Below are 16,564 nucleotides of genomic sequence, written 5' to 3'. Positions count from 1 at the left end.
AGGGAAACTACAAAACCCTTCTTCCCAACTCCACTTAGTGAGAATTCCAGACAAATCCAGACAGCTGGCAGGATACTGTTGACCACCCCATCTGCAAAGAAAGCAAAGGAAGAGTAGAGAGCTAGATAGCAGAAAGCCTATTTATTCCCCTGAAATGAATGTTTCAAGCCTTTAACACCATCGTGAGATTATTGACAAATCATCCCTACAACATATTTCTTTTTCTTCATTGCTGTACCCATCTGGATGGGCTAGGTTATGTTGCAATAACTTTTCCCTGGCTCAAAGTCAGAAAGGTTTGTTTCTTCTGCAGAGATCAGTGGGAGTTTTTTCTGTGGCTGGAGACTCTGGAGCCATCATTGCTCTGAGACCCAAGGTAATGAAGCGATCATTTTCTGGAATGCTGCCAGGTGCTGAGCCAGAAGGACTGAAAGTTCTTAAGGGTCTCTCATCAGAAATTCAATATGTGAATCTTGTGATATTCGTTACTTCCACCCCCTAGTTCACTGGCCCAAACTGCTCTTTTGGCCCCCCTAAACCCCTAGGGGGTGGGAAGAGCAGCCCTCCCACATGCCCAAGGGGTAGCAAGCCAGAAATAGGCAAGGAGACTGACTATTGCAGTCTCCCAGGACTTGAAACTAACAAACTTCTCTTTTTAAGTCTGAGATTCAGGCCTCTTGCTCCTCTGGTATCAATTTAGTTGGGATTCATGAGTTTTGACCTTGTCAGTTTCAAAAGCAAGGTATAGGAGAAAAGTTACATCAACTTGAACAGCTGCATAATGGCACCATAACATTTCTTTACCCTGCTTTAGCTGAAAACCAAGAAGGCTGCCTTTCTTAATACTTACGATTCCACAGTCTTGTTTGGGTATCCAGTAACCAAAGTGAATAGAACTAGGATGTTTCAAACCCTTTGGAAACATCTGTTGCATGATCATGAGTTCTATTACTGAGAGCTCAATATGTGCAATGGAGAAAACTGAGGCCAAGAGAGGTTAAGCAACTTGCCCAAAATTATGTAACCAGAAATCTCCATGCTGTATTCTGCTCCTGTATTGGTTTAAAAAAAAAAAAAAAAAAAAAAAAGCTGCTCATTACAAATAATTCTGTCCTGTCCTTTGCGGGCAAGAGATTCCTTGAATTTAAGAGAGGGGCATCGCTTCCACCAATGTGGTGAGATCAAGGAGATCTCTCATGGGTCCAACCACGGAAGTTTGCAGTCAGTTTAAGAAAGCTAGCCTGGCACCAGATCTTTTCTTAAATCCCAGCGGCTGAAACATTCTTTGTCTGGGAAAGCACATGACTGAGCAGAAGTGAATGGGACACAGGTGGTCTCCTGAACTCTTGTACACGTAGGACAACAGGGCATGGGTACACACACACACACACACACACACACGCACAGCTCCCAGGAGCCTATTATTCAGCCTCACCCTGGAAATTCCCAGCCATTCATTTCTTTATTTTTCTGCCTGGCCTCACCCATTTGGGGAATGTACAGAGGACACAGGGGAGGGAAGGGACTAACGGCAAAGGGCAGAGAGTGGGAAGGCTGTTAGTGGCTACTGCCCACAGGACCCTGCAAGCCTCGGTGGGGGATGGAGTGGGCGGGCCTTAGACAGGGATGGGGGCAGGGAAGGGGGGGTGGTCTCCAAAACTTGGGCTAGGTGCCAAATCTCTAACTTGGAGGGCAGTGCAGGGCGGAGGGGGGCAGGCAGGAGAGGAAGGGGTAAGGACAGCAGCTTAAAGGTGCTTTCATCCCTGGAGTCTGGATCCAGTGGCTCTGAAGTGGGGGCCTGGTGTCTGTACTTTTAAGAATCCGTGGTTCAGGGATGCCTGGGTAGCTCAGTCAGTTAAGAGTCCAACTCTTGATTTCAGCTCGGGTCATGATCTCACTGTTAAAGAGTCGGCTCTGCGCTGACAGCCGTGGAGCCTGCTTGGGATGCTCTCTCACCTTCTCTCTCTCTGCCCCTCCCCCACTGACTCTTGCTAAATAAATAAACATTTTTTTAATGTTAAAAAAATAAAAAGAATCGATGGCTCATACTTTCAGAAACAAAGACTAACATTCAAGTCCTCGAGAAAGACTGCAGGTCAGACCCCCATCTCTGCCACTTAACCTTGGGCTTGAAGAGCCTTCCTTTCCTCAACTGCAAGATGGGCACATTGTATGCAGAGAACTTAGCACACTGCCTGGCACGGGTAAACACTAAACAAACAGTGGCTTTTATTATCTGATGACGTCTCAGAGACCCCACAGCCCTGTCAGAGATTTGAGAGGCCTCTGAGTCTCCTTCCAACTCTGAGTGAATTTGGGCACCACGTGTGAAGTGTAGCCGTCTAAGTGAAAGAAAACCGAACGCTCCAGGATCCCCAGGGTACTGCTCCGGACTGAGCCAGAATTCAGGTCTCTCCCACTCTCCATCCTCTTCTGGAGCAAGAGGAGTTTAAACCTTACCTAACAATGTGATTAAAAAACAAAACAAATTGCAAAGCCTCTGGTCATGTTCCATGTTGCCGAAAGGATGGGGTTCGAGAGGCTGGAGGCTTGTGACCTTGCCTCTGAGCTCCTCCTTGGGTGTGGAATGGGCAAAAGCAGGAGGAAATGAGCTTGAGGGGGCTCGGGCAGAGCTGTGGCTCGCTGCCAAGGGACGTACTAGAATGGGCAGCTTGCACAGAGGCAGCAACCTCAGATTCACACAGGACCCTCAAACCCACATGCCTGTGGGGTTTGGCAGGTAGTAAAATGAAGGAGGAAGGCAGCAGGGTATAAGAAAAGTCATGTGCCCATCATGACCTTGTCCCACTTTCGGTGCAGACTTGGGTTTGGACAAAAATATCCTTGCTCTAAGATAAACAAGAGAAGGGTGATGAAAAACGGTACTTGACATGGTCACAAGCTCCAAGAGCGCTAAGCGGTTAGGGGATGCTAGAGAACTGGGGGTCTCACCCTGGCCTGCCCCTTCTCAAGAGGAAGCTGCTGCTGGGGCCTGACCCACTGATGTCGTGGTAGGGCCAGACCTTCTGAGTCACCCGAGAGAACACAGAAGAATAGGCTTGTGTGTGTAATTTCCTGATTTTTACATACTGCCTCTAATTTTTAAAAACACCGTGTAGATATCTAATCTAAAATGCCATTGGCTGTAGGGCACTCTGATATTTAGTAAACTACTAATAAACAAAAAAAAGACCTGTCAATTAAACTATGACAAGCCATGGATTGGAGGACAAATCCCAATTCCAAAGATGTCACAATGCAAAAAAAAAATGTGCATCTCAGGATCCATGAAATATTGTGTAATAATAGGCTGGACTTGATCTGTAGAAACTTGTGCAGTTCCCAATCTACACAACTGTACATAGCAGCTCTTATGATGCCACCCTGGGACATTGGACGGCTTAGGGGCCACCAGGAGGTTTGGGTTTGGGTCCTATCTGTGAACACCCAAGTCCTTTGGGAAGTAATCTCTTTTTGATCTTTATCTGGACCAGCAATGAGTCAAAGTAGCCAAGAAGAAAATGTGGCCCACTGTGCTCCCATGGATGACCGGATCGCTAATGGTGCTACTAAGGCCCCAGAGATGGAGGTTTAGTAGGCACGGGGAGGCACAGGAGTGGCTTCATAAGAGATTCTGATTCCTGCCAGGGAAGGGAGCCACTAGGAGAAGTCTCACGCCTGATGGTAAACAGGCCCAGAGAGGTGAAGGCACTGCCCAAAGTCACACAGCAGAGCAGAAAAAAGCCAGGCCAGGGACTCAACCCTCCTCACCCCCTATCCCTAGTGCTGCTTCTCCTACTGACTGTAAAGGACTCCTCCTCCACCCCACGCGGGCTGGACCCAGAGATTCTAGGCCCCTCCTTTATGCCATCGCCCCTGAGGTCTGGTTGCTGAGCCTGCCCTAGAGCAAGTTACTTTATTCGATTCACAAGACTTTTCAATTTTATTAGTAAAATACAAAATGGCACAGACATTGGTGATAGGGTTGGAAAAGCAAAGGATCAACCAACTCCTTCCAAAGTCCCCCCACCCCCAAATTTTCCTTGCCCATGTCCTGCTTGGGGGGAGGGGGACTAATCAAGTCTGTGGAAGGGGAACTGGCCGCTCCCAGCTGTCTCCTCACAAAAGTAGGGAGCCCCATCATGGGTGCTCCACTCCTCGAGGGCTCTCCAAACCTGGGGGAGCCCAAAAAAGTGCATTTAGACCTGCTGTCTGCCCTCCAAGCCATCAGAGTGCCCCCCACTAGAGCCAGGCCCCAACATCCCAGGTCGTGTGCAGCAGGCAGTGCAGGAGGGCCCCTCTCTGTGGGCCAGAGCTGTGTCTGCTTCCTCTGAGCATCTATCTGCCAAGTAGAGTGTCACCCACACCTGGGGGAAGCCTGGCTCATGGGAGGCTCCCCAGGTGGGGGGCAAGGGTCACCGTCAGGGACAGAGGGAGGGGGAGAGCTGCCCCTGGGGACTCTGAGGGATGAGGCCCGCAGGCCCTGTCAGGCCTGCCTGAGTCCTCAGCACCCAAAAAGGGAACCCCTGACTTGGTGCCCACAGCTTCCCTCCCCACAGGACGGAGTCTTTCAGAGGTAAACACGGAACCTCAGGTTTCAGCGGTGGACTCTGATCCCATGGAAAATGTCCTTGCAACCCTGGCCCTGCCTGTGGTGGGCTGGAGGGTGAGGGAAGACCCGGACCGGAGGACAGCAGTGTTGTTAGCGAGTGAGAGAGGCAGAAGAGGACTCCAGGCTGCAGAAACGGCAAACGCAGGGCCCAAGTCCCTCACACAGGCCAGGGGCTGCCCCCTGCAGCCTCCCCCCTTCCTTTTCCTGAGCGCCTCAGCCCCCCGGGGAGCCCGCAGGCCTCCACTCCTCCTCAGCCTGTCACACATCACTTGGGCTTGTCCGGGTGTCCCTGCAAGCCTGGTGACCCTGAGAGGGCTGTTCTCAAAGCCAGCCCGGTCCCCTCAGGGGGCCCACAGAGCTGACTCCCTCCCACAGAGCAGGACCTGAGCTATCAGATCTCTCTCTTGCACCGCTCCCAGTCTCAGAGCCCAGCAGCGTGCCGGGCTCCCCGGCGGGTGAAGACCGGCTGAGGTGTGTTCCGTTGTGAGGCTACACCCAGGGTCTGGGAAAAGGGGGGTCTCTGGACCAGTGAGTGATGCCCGTCAGGACAGGTTACTGTCACACATTTGCCATGACTCTTTCCTTCCCCAGATGGAAAACCAGAGGTACGGATGCCTTGCTGGGTTGGTGATGGGCCCGGGACTAGAACCCCAGCTTTCACACTCAAAGCCAATGTCCCTCCTCTGCACAGCATCGACTGAGAAGAAACACAAATCAAAGCCACCAGGTCGCTTGGTCTCCCCTTCCCACAATGCCTAACCGAGGGCAGAGCCTTCCTGGGGGCAGTCCCAGGAAACGCCACACTAGCCTCATGCAAGAGAAGACGGGTCCCCGGCTGGGTGTGGGCTCTGTACAGGGGATGGGGGAGATAGCACCGCAGGTAGCCGGGGTGACTGGCGACTGCAGCGGGACCAAGAGACACGATGAGGTCTGAGGGAGTGGGGCAGGAGGGGCCTGGCCTGAGGCTCATTCGTGAGATGGGATGACCGTGGTAACGTGTGGGCATGGGAACCAGAGGGGCCGGGCGTTTGTTCAATAAATAATTGTTTACTGGGTCTGGGACTGTGTCAAAGGGAACCTCTAACCAGCCAGCAGCAGAAGTTTCCTGACTTGGGGACACGGGAGTGAGTTGCAAAGGCCACCACTCCTGTCCCGGGTAGGTCAACAAAGGTGAGGAGTGGCCTCCTGGGGCGTGCCCGGGAGCTGGGAGCAGTTCCTTGCGAAAGATCCTGCGTCCTTGCTCTGATCATCCCAGCTCAGGTCAGGCCTTGGGTGAGGGTGGATATAAGGATGGGGGACCCCAGGCAGCTGTCTGAGTTGAACAACTGGACGCAGGCAGGTGGGCAGCTCACACGGGCACCAGGACGTACGAGTTACTGCCGCAGCTCCGGGGGACATAGCGAAGCCCGTCCACCATGTCCCCTGCCATCTTGCGGGGGCAGCCCTGGAGGCTTTGGTAGGCGAACATGGCCACCCCCAGGCAGAAGAGGAGGCCGAGGAAGGCCAACAGCCCTACTGCCTGCCTCCGGGTGGCCGCCTGGGAGTCAGGGACAGGAGTAATGAGGACTTCCAGCCGCTGGGGGTCCACAGTGGCATGGATGGGCTCCTCAGCCTTAGGGGTCCAGCTGCCTGAGGCCACTGGCTCCCTGCTGGGAACACTTTCTGAGGACACAGGGACCATGGAGAGACGGGGCATGCTGTCAGACCCTCTGAGAGCATCCGTGTGAGCTGAAATGGGACCCATCTCCACGGGCCCTAGAGAGTTCTCTGGCATGGGGCCAGAGGTCCACACAGGTTGGTCCTCTGAGGCTGTGTATAAAATGGTGGGGACCTGGGTAGGGGGGGCCTGGGTAGGGAGGGTCTGGGTGGAGGGGTCTTGGGTAAGGAGGGTCTGGGTAGAGGGGGCCTGGGTGGGGGGGGCCTGGGTGGAGGGGGTCTGGGTGGAGGGGGCCTGGGTGGGGGGGGCCTGGGTGGCGGGGGCCTGGGTGGCGGGGGCCTGGGTGGGGAGGGCCTCAGAGGCCTTTCCCTCAGCCCAGAGGCCCGACCCAGGTTTGTAGGCAGAACTCTGCCAGGACGCCGGGGTGGTGAGGGCAGCGGCGTTGAAAAGCTCAGTCCTCTGGGACCCAGCTGGAGGCCCTCCATCTGGAGCCTTTGAAGTGGAGGGGAACCTGGTCCCCCAGGAATCAGCCACTCCTGTCGACAGCTCTGGAGAAGTCCCCAAGGCCCTCTGTGCCTCCTGGCCACTGCTTTCCCGGGTAGCTTTGGGCTCTGTGACCGTAGACTTGTCCATTCCCCTGGCGGCCAGGGTGGTCCTGGGTTCACCCACGCCAATTTGCTTCTCGAACGTGCCGCCATTTTGCACCGGCATAGCAGTCTGGCGCTCTAGATGTGCCATGGCTTTCTGGACCCATTTCGCCTTTGGATCAGCACAGAAGGTTTTGTTCTGTTTGGTCCTCAAGCTACAAGGAAGGAAGACAGGGGCCCGGTGATGCCCAGATGCCATGTGGAGTAGAGGCATCGTGCAAATGCTCTGCAGGTGAACAGACCCGGCCGGAAATCCTGCCCCCAACACTTATTAGCTGTGAGCTGTGAGCTGTGAGCTGATTAGCTTGGGCAGCTTGAGTCCTGGGATTTCCCTGTCCTCGCCTGAGAAATAGAGATAGCATACCTACCTTCTACGGGGTGACCAACCTCCCCGGAAAAGCTGGGACAGAGGGGGGGTCCTCAAGATCTGGAACTTCTCTGTGAAAGTCCCAGAAAATTGGGACAAGTTGGCCACCCCACTTTTGTGTTATTGTAAAAAAAGAAAGAAAGAAAGAAAAAAGAAAAGAAAATGATATAAAGCACCTGGCTCAGAGTGGGAGACTCAGAGGACCACTGTTAATAAGAATATCGTTACCATTAAGGCAGGGGACTCTGGGTTGTGAGTCTTCTGACTGGGGGAGCTGTCCACAGCTGTTCCCTGCTGTCAGGTGTGTGACTGGTGAGCTCTGGGTAAGTAAGGCCTCCTCTCTCTGGAAGGAGCTGATTTAAATGTCCTCTTCCTCCTCTCCCTCAGTTACAGGCTGCCCTCCAGACCTCTACCTCCTCTCTTAGTGTGCATCCTCAGGCTGAAAACATATTTAGTGAGCTACAGCCACATATATGGTGGTCCCGTCGGGACCCCGAGGGCCATCCGAATCTTGAGCTTCCTCTGGCTGGCTAACTGCCGAGCACACGGCTCAGAGCTGCCTGGGGCTCACGCTCCATGCCACTGTGCTAGCAGGCATTTTGCCTGTTTCAACCTCACACCCATCCTGAGAGGTGGCTACCACGCCCATCCCCATTTTACAGATGAGAAAACCGAGGCTCAGAGAGGTAACGCGAACGTGCGTGGCTCCGGCACGCTGGGAAACCAGAGAAGTGCAGGGAGCAAGCATAAGCCTTCAGGCCCCCACAGGCGAGGTGCTGCCTGGTGCCACAGTCCCCTCCCTGGGGCTGCCTACTTCCCCTTTACCTAGAAAACAGAAGCAAATTTGTGGGGGAGTCCGGGGGAAGCAAGCCCTGGCAGGTGAGCAGAGAGGTCAGGCAGCAGCCCCTCGTGGTAACTGTGCAGTCAGTGGAGTGAAGGACACGACTTCCTTTAGCTGAGCCTAGACGTTGAGAGCCTCTAGCCATTTCCTGACGCCAGGCCCGAAGGTCGGTCTGTGGAAAGGTCATGGGGCTGGGCGACTGGGCGGGACCCAAGAGGACCCCAGGAGAGTAAGCAGCCAAGACAGCCAAGGGTCCCGACGGTCGGGATGGGCGGGGGCCGGTGGGGGGGCTGGTTCAGGTTGGCCCCTGCCCCAAATCTCACTGGAATCCTGTTTCCTCATCTGTCAAGTGCAGATAATAATCTCTGCCTTTCCCATCAGCGGCTTTTGGGCACCCTGCCAAGCTGCTTATTTACGTGATCGCCTCTCATCCTCCCAACTACCCCGTTTTATAGATAAGGAAACTAAAGCCCAGAGGGTAGCGAGTGTGAGCAGGGCCACGCAACCTGTCAGTGGTGAAGCCAGGATTTGCACCACATCTGTTGGAGTCTGGAGCCTGCCCTTGAGACCACAGTGCTTTACCTGCCCAGCGGGTCCAAGGGCTGCCTAAAACATACCACCCCTTGGTGGCTGCTCCAGACCAAAGGCCTTTCAGGAAGCCGCTCCCACTTTTATCTTGGGACACAGATATCAAGGTCATCGAGGAGTCAGGGAGCCAGGAGCAGGAGGAGCATTTGCTGAGGCCCTTGGCGGGAGCCCAGGTTGAGGAGGAAGAATGTGGACAGGGATTAGTAGAGGCCGAGAGCCCGAGTACCTACATGATGGCATGCTTGCCGCAGGATTCTTGATTTCGTTGGTAGTGGACTAGTAAAGCCACAGGGATCTCCGAGGTCATCTTGCTGCAGGTGACGTTGCATTTCTTCACACCGAGGTGCTGTCCTGAGCCCACAGAGGCCCCCCAGTCAGCAGGACTGTCCAAGGGCATCTGGCTTCCCAGTCCCAGGACACAGCCGATGCCCTGCACACCCTGGTCTTCAAGGCCCTTGACCTCAGTCCCCCATCCCCGGCCAAACCTCTCTATGCCTCAGTTTCCCTACCTGTGCAATAGGGACAGTGATAGTATCTACCTCATAGGGATGTTATATAAATTAATGAAGATGTAGTCTCACTTACAAAGCTCTTAGTGCCTGGCACGTAGTAAGGGTTCATTTTAAAAATCAAGTGGTGGGGCGCCTGGGTGGCTCAGTCGGTTAAGCGTCCGACTTCGGCTCAGGTCATGATCTCACAGTTCGTGAGTTTGAGCCCCGCGTCGGGCTCTGTGCTGACAGCTCGGAGCCTGGAGCCTGTTTCAGATTCTGTATCTCCCTTTCTCTCTGCCCCTCCCCTGCTCATGCTCGGTCTCTCTCTGTCTCAAAAATAAATAAACATTAAAAAAAATGTTTTTTAAATAAATAAAAATAAAAAAATAAAAATCAAGTTGCAGAGCGCCTGGGCGGCTCAGTCGGTTGGGTGGCCGACTTTGGCCCGGGTCATGATCTCGCAGTCCCTGAGCTCAGGCCCTGTGCTGACAGCACACGTCGGGCTCTGTGCTGACAGCTCAGAGCCTGGAGCCTGCTTTGGATTCTGTGTCTCCCTCTCTCTCTGCCTCTCCCCCACTCGTGCTCTGTCTCTCGAAAATAAATGTTAAAAAATAAATAAATAAAAATCAAGTTGCCAGCTAGGGTGCCTGGGTGGCTCAATTGGTAAGCATCTCTTGGTTTTGGCTCAGGTCATGATCTCATGGTTCATGAGTTGAAGCCCCACATCTGGCTCTGCACTAATGGTGTGGAGCCTGCTTGGGATTCTCTCTCTCTCTCTCTCTCTCTCTCTCTGCCCCTCCCCCACATGCTCTCTCTCTTTCAAAATAAATAAATAAATAAAAACTTTTTTAAAAGCTATAAACATTTTTTTAAATGAAATTAAGTCACTGTCGTTGGTCAGTGTACAGAAGGGGAGACAAATCGGAGAGTGACAGGGACCTGCCTGAGGTCACACAGCCAGCAAGTGATGGGACGGGCTCTCCTGTGAGGCCAGGCTCTGATCTCTTCTGGGCCCATGGGTCTACGCACCCCCCCGTCCCCCCAGTAAGTCACCAGCTCAACTATCAACCCCCCGACCCTCCACCCCCTGCATACACACCCCACTCCTCCCTCACAGGCTGATTCTTATTCATGGATTTCCATGACCTCTGAGATACACCCAGACCTCTCTCCACCACATCTCATGTGCCCACCCTATGACACATACACACACGTACACACACACACCAACAAACAGAATGCACACACATACCCCCCCCAAAAAACACATAAAGGCATACATATGATCAGGCACGTGTAATAGATAAAAAATTTTAAATGTGGAAGTACAACCACCTTCTAAGGAAGCTGGGAGCTGGGTCTGCTGAGTAGGGGGTAGGGGATCCTTTGTTCTTCCATTAAGACCCAAGAGGAGTGTGGGAGTAGTTGCTAAGGGGAACCGAGGGGCCATTGGGAGCCCCCTGGGCAAGAGAGGGGAGCCGGAGTAAGGAGAAGGGGTGGAAGGTGGGGGCTGTGCGTGGGGTGGGGGCACAGTGGGATGGCTAATGGCTGCTGATGGCATGTAGCCAGAGAGAAACCCCAGGACAGGGTGAGGGTGACTCAACAGAGAGTTGAGAGCTCAAATATTTTATGTAAACATTTGAAAAGCTGTTTGCATGGCTTTTCCTTTCTTCCTTCCTCCTTGCCCTAAAATCGCCAGCAACATTTATTCTGCTTGGTGTCTTCTCAAGAAGGGTATGTAAAAAATAAGGAAGAGCCTGAGTTTTGGAGCTGGGTCAAAGTCATATGCAGCAGAAGCAAGACCCCAGAGGGTTTTGCAAAATTCTAGAGGCCAGGACTTCCAGGGCAGTGGAGTCCAGAGAGCTGAATGAGAGCCCAGCAGAACCAGGGAGGACCCAGCTGATACTTACTCATGCACAAGTATTTACACGGACATGGATATGCAAACAGGCTCTGCCTTCCCAAATACAGGTGCAAGCACACGCACATGCACCCCTTCTAGAATGTGCCACCTCCTCTCCCATCGCTCCCCCGTAGCCTCAGCCCACCCCAACTGTGGAAGGGTGGTTCAGGATCTGCAGGGCTGCGCTAGCCTGGGCCATCAAGGGGCGGCACTAGCAGCTCCTGAGGTGGGCAGGAAGCACTCCAGTGGCCGGTCCCTAAGCCACAGGCTGCCCTTTCTCTCTGAGGAACCAGGATGTGAAAGCGACTTTGCTGCCTTATCACCTGCCTTTGGAATGACTCGGCTGCATACTCCATAGACCCTGTTGAACAGAGCTGGGAAGGCAATTCCCTGGATTGGTCTGGTAGGTGCCCTTCTCTGAAAAACCCTGGAACAGTGCCCTCAGGTGACCTAGAGCCACGGGGAGGCTGCCAGTGGGCAGGAGGGATATGCTAGGTTTTGTGAGTCTGTGTCCTTGACTCTATGTCCCAGGATGGGGCAGGCCACTGCTTACTCCTGGGGCTTTAAAGAGCCACGAAATCAGCCTGTCCCCAAAGTCCCCACCTTCTGCCACAGTGCCTAAATGCCCTTGGCCAGGTTCTGTTCCTGGGGAAGGGTTGTATAACTAACCTAAGGAGGTTTTTCTTCTCGGAACTGAAATTTTCTTTCCTGTCATTGGAGATAATGCTTCCAACCAGCCAGCCATCTACTGTCATATGAGTTTTGAGAAGGCAGGGACCTTGCCAGTCTTGGTGTCACAGTGCTTCCCAGCACAAAGTAGACATTCAAAAAATAGTAATTGAATGAAATAATGTCTCAATTTACTTACCCCTCCGCCTACCTCCCCATCTGTCCATCTGTCCATCCATCCATCCATCCATCCATCCATCTATCCATCCGTTTCCTGATTCAGCCAACACTTACTGAATTACTTTTGAGCATCTACAAAGACCCAGGCCCTCTTGTTCTTAACCCTGAGCCCTTCCTTCCTCCCATTGGTGCTGGTGCTGAGCTTAGAGAGAGTGCCTCAACCCCACACTATTAGCTCGTGGTGTTTTCTCAGTCAAATGCTGATTTTCCCTCTTGCCAGGCCCCGTGCTGGGTGTTGTGAGGCACAGTGAGCAGAACTGTCTCTGTCCTCAGGAGGTCTCAGCCTGAAGGGCAGCCAAGACATGCCCACAAAGTATCATGACTTATATTACTCTGTACTGGACCCTGTGCTTAGCACAGGCACATCTGCTGTTATTAATTCCCAGCACCCCTGCAAAGGGAGTATTGTTACCTCAATTTAATTGACACAGAAGCTGATAATCAGGGAGGTTCAATGACTTGCCCGAGGCCACACAGCTGCTTAGTGGCAGATCTTGTTTTCCTCCCAACCTCTGGACCTCCCCCCCCCCCATTCTAAACAGCCTTAAACACCAGGTGGAAACACCATGTTCCAGAATATACCCTAAATGTGCTGAGATTTGCATGAGGGAGAGACCACTTCCCACTGCAAGTAATCAAGGGAGGCTTCTTGGAGGAGGTATCCTGTAGGCTGGACCTCAAGGACTGCTAAGAGGCTTATGGGCAGGAGGAGACAAGAATGTTGTGGGTCTCTGGGTGAGGCGATAGAGACAGGGCTTGAGCCGTTGCTCAGGTGTGTGTCCTGGACAAGTCACTTAGGCTGTCTGAGCCTCAGTACCCTTACCTGTAAAATGGGCGTGGTAATATCTGCTTCACAGGGTGGTTATGAGAGTGAAGATTTTTAAATATCTGGACCGGGGGTTTACTCAACAGCAACACCATTGACATTTTGGACCAGGTAATTCTTTGTTGTGGGAAGTGTCTTGTGCACTGTAAGATATTCAGCATCATCCCCGCCCTCTACCCACTAGATTTCTGAGCATCCCCCAACCAGAAATTTGGCGACATTTGTAATAACAAAAATGTCTTCAGAAATTGCCAAATGCCCCTGGGGGGGGCGGCGCAAATCACCCATTGAGAACCACTGCCTGAAAGAGACACCCATGAAGATCTTCCCTCACCTCCCTTGATGGCTACTTCTCCGGGAGTCCCTCTTGACCCCTACTTAAAATTTCAACACCTCCTCCCCGCCCCCCGCAGCCCCCCTCCATGTTTTTTTAAATCACAGCTTGTTGGGGCACCTGAGTGGCTCAGTCGGTTAAGCGTCCACTCGATTTCAACTCAGGTCATGATCTTATGGTTCTTGAGTTTGAGCCCCACGTAGGGCTCTGCTCTGGCAGTGCAAAAGAATTCTCTCTCTCTCTCCCTCTCTCTCTCTCCCCCTCCCCCACTCGCTCTCTCTCACAATAAATAAACATTAAAAAAATGTTTTTTGGGGCGCCTGGGTGGCGCAGCCGGTTAAGCGTCCGACTTCAGCCAGGTCACGATCTCGCGGTCCGTGGGTTCGAGCCCCGCGTCGGGCTCTGGGCTGATGGCTCGGAGCCTGGAGCCTGTTTCCGATTCTGTGTCTCCCTCTCTCTCTGCCCCTCCCCCATTCATGCTCTGTCTCTCTCTGTCCCAAAAATAAATAAAAAACGTTGAAAAAAAAATGTTTTTTAATGTGAATAAATCACAGCATGTTTTTCTTTCTAACAGACCAAATGGTTTACTGATTTATTTTTTTGTATCATCTGTCTTCTCTGGTGAGTGTTCAGCACTCTGAGGACTGGGATCTTTGGCCGTTTTATTCGCTGATGTGGCCCCAGCACCTACAACGGGGGCTGGCACCCAGCCGATGCCCAACGAATATTTGTTCAATGAATGAACAAAATTCACAAGAAAGCACTCTGTGGCACATACAATTTGAACCAACGAAGAAATAGAGGAATTTTTATTTAAATTCGACCGGGGCCTGGATCTGACAGTCTGAATTTATCTTCCCGTGCCTTCCCCATCCACCTCCACAGCTAATCGGGGGGCAGACTACAGCAGCTTAAAACAGGTTTTTTTTTTCCCCCTCTTTCTTGTCAGGGTTTGAGTAGGAGTGAATGCGTCAGTGCTCGGGGAGAAAATTCTCTGCTCTGACTTGTATCTGCAGGTTGGTTATATAAAGCAGAGGAGCCTCCCTCCTGCCACAGCCCCGCAAACCCACATTTGGGGACTGACGCACCTGCCCCCCGCACCAGCCAGAGCTGCAGCCACAAAGCTCCCAGCACCCCCTGGGGTGTCTCCGGCTTCTGGACCACACCATACACTCCTTCGTCCTGCGGGGCCTCCCAGGGGGTCTCTCAGAGCCACAAACGTCAGTGTGGGTGAAGACCTCCAAGGTGAGTCTAGCCCAATACCAGGAGGAGGAAGTGAAATTGAGGCTCAGAAGGGTTGAATTAGTGTATCTTCCGGCAAAGTCAGTGACCAAGATCAGGGCAGAAATAAACAGAGTGTCCAGGGTCCCCCCCAACCCCGACCTGGGATCCCTCTTTATCTTACCATACGAACCCTTCACTCCAGCACCCGTGCTCCTCCCGCTTCCAAAATGCCTTCCTAGGCTTTGGGCCTCACCGCACAGGAGGCAATAGCTATATTCGAGGGTGTAGTCGCTGGGACCAAAGAAGGCGAGACCCCACTTGGGGTCACGGCCATGGCAAAGCAACTTCCATCTGATTCCCTGTCTTCTAGTGCTCACTGCCTCCAAACACCTCTGGCTTTAGGGTTCAAGCCCAGGAGGCCAGCAGCACTTGGCCTCTCATGCCCCCCATCACCACCACCTGCTCCCTGGTCTGCTCTTGGTTTCCCCCACATAGAAGGACTCGAAAGGCAGTTTGCTCCATGGAGGTGTCCTGGCAGCTTGAGACGGCTCTCATTCCCTCAGACTTGCTGTGTGTCCCAAGGCAGGCTCCTAGCCTCTCTGAGCCTCAACCTGCCAGATGGTCTGGCTCAGACCTCCCTGGGTCTCCATCTTCGTCGTGTCAGTGGGATGCATACCTCATGCCCTACCACGTCCTACGCTCCAGAAAGCAAGTATTTGGAGGTGAAAGCATTTTCTAAGCTATGCTTGGAGGAGGAGGATGCTATCATGGTCAAGATACGGGCAGAGGGACTACAGAGCAGAGCAACAGCAACAAGCCCAGTCCCTGATCTGCAATGACCTTGGTCTCCACGGTTCCTGGGCCCCCTACTCAAAACCAGGACAGGAGAAAATCCCTACCATGGCCTGGGCCGCGGCCACTGCTGCGACTCAGGAATCTGGGCTGACAGTTACACATTAACCCCGGGGGGAGAGACCCAGCCCGCTGTCAGCCAGGGCCCCCCACCCAGACGCCCGGCAGGAACTTCCTCAGGCTTCCCTGCCCCCCTCCCTCCTAAGACCCCCTTTGTGCCTGGCGCCCTTGTGCGGTCCACACTACCTCTCGGCACTGCCAGAGCGGTAGCTCCCTTGCTCACTGGGCCAGGCGGGCACAGTCTCCGAGCTTGGAAATCTTTCTAGCAGGAGGGACAGCCTTGAATCTGGGGTCAGGGAGGAGCCCAGCCCCCTGTACCACACCCTTTGGAAGGAGCTGCTATGGACCTTACCCAGGTGGGGTCTGCCCCCCCGCCCCATGTCAGGCCTGAAGGGCACGAGTGGGGCTGCAGTCTCCCCCGCACTCACCGGCTAGCAGCGCAGTCAGATGGCAGAGGGCGGCCAAGCGGAGCAGCCACGAGAGAGGTGGTGAAGCCATGGCCGAGGGCGGGCGGGGGTCCGGGCGGGGGTCCGGGCGGGGGTCCGGGCAGGGCCGGTGTCTGGGTGTCTGAGCTCAGTGCCGTGCCCTCGCCGCCTGAGCCCTGTCGCTTTTTATAATGGGGCTTGCTGCCTCTGCCTCCGCCTCCAGCCCCCGCAGGCAGTCGGTGGGAGGGGAAAGGAAGGGAGCCAGCGTGCAGCCGCTGGATTCCTCAGGACGTTGCCAAGGAACAGAGCTGGCTCGGGCCTGCAGCAGGGGAGGGGGGGACCGGGCTGGCCGCTCACTAGGGTTCCTCACATCAGACCTGCCTGGGAAGCTGGACCGGGCTTGAGAGCATTCAAAAGGCATCCTCAACCCCCCATCTGCGGGGCTACCCACGTCCGCCCGCCCTGGATTCTGGCCTGGGACCCCAGCCCTAAGTAAGCAATAAACGAAAGGACGGAAGAACAGAGTGCCGGCTGCCAGCAGGCCAGGAGGGCCTCGGGACCCTACAGTTTGGATCGGACAAGCTCTCCTTTGATCTGGGAGACACATCCCTCCCACCTCATGAAAGACCCCCCAACCTTTCCCCTTCGAAGCCCCACTTCCCCGGGGGATCTCGTTCAGCAATGTATCTCTGAGCCCTGCATGGAGCCTGGCAAACAATAGGGCCTCGGTACAGTACACGTTTGCTGGAAGAATGATCTGGCCTAACTTCATAGGGACAGATGGTGAAACTGAGGCCCACAGAAGGGGTGGAATCACCTCAGGCCATT

At 53.9% G+C, this 16,564-nt stretch overlaps 1 protein-coding gene across 2 annotated transcripts; it reads right to left on the bottom strand.

The window, feature by feature from the left end:
- Positions 1-126: 126 nt before the first annotated feature.
- CX3CL1 (C-X3-C motif chemokine ligand 1) lies at positions 127-15,964 on the bottom strand. 2 transcript variants are annotated; one of them, XM_053906144.1, is made up of 3 exons: positions 15,740-15,962; positions 8,943-9,063; positions 127-7,071 (listed from the first exon to the last, which is right to left on the bottom strand). In XM_053906144.1, exons 1-3 carry the CDS (start codon positions 15,807-15,809, stop codon positions 5,961-5,963), a joined length of 1,302 nt encoding a protein of 433 aa, XP_053762119.1. In that variant the 5' UTR covers positions 15,810-15,962; the 3' UTR covers positions 127-5,960. The 2 variants fall into 2 exon arrangements, with proteins under 2 accessions (XP_053762119.1, XP_053762120.1); XM_053906145.1 differs by lacking the exon at positions 8,943-9,063 and having other exon boundaries at positions 15,740-15,964.
- Positions 15,965-16,564: the final 600 nt, after the last annotated feature.

The sequence above is a fragment of the Panthera pardus genome, unplaced genomic scaffold (genome assembly GCF_024362965.1).
Source record: "Panthera pardus isolate Hobbes unplaced genomic scaffold, ASM2436296v1 HiC_scaffold_18, whole genome shotgun sequence".
NCBI lineage: Eukaryota > Metazoa > Chordata > Mammalia > Carnivora > Felidae > Panthera > Panthera pardus.
Note: the sequence above shows the minus strand (reverse complement) of the source record. Positions and strands in the feature narration are given on the sequence as shown.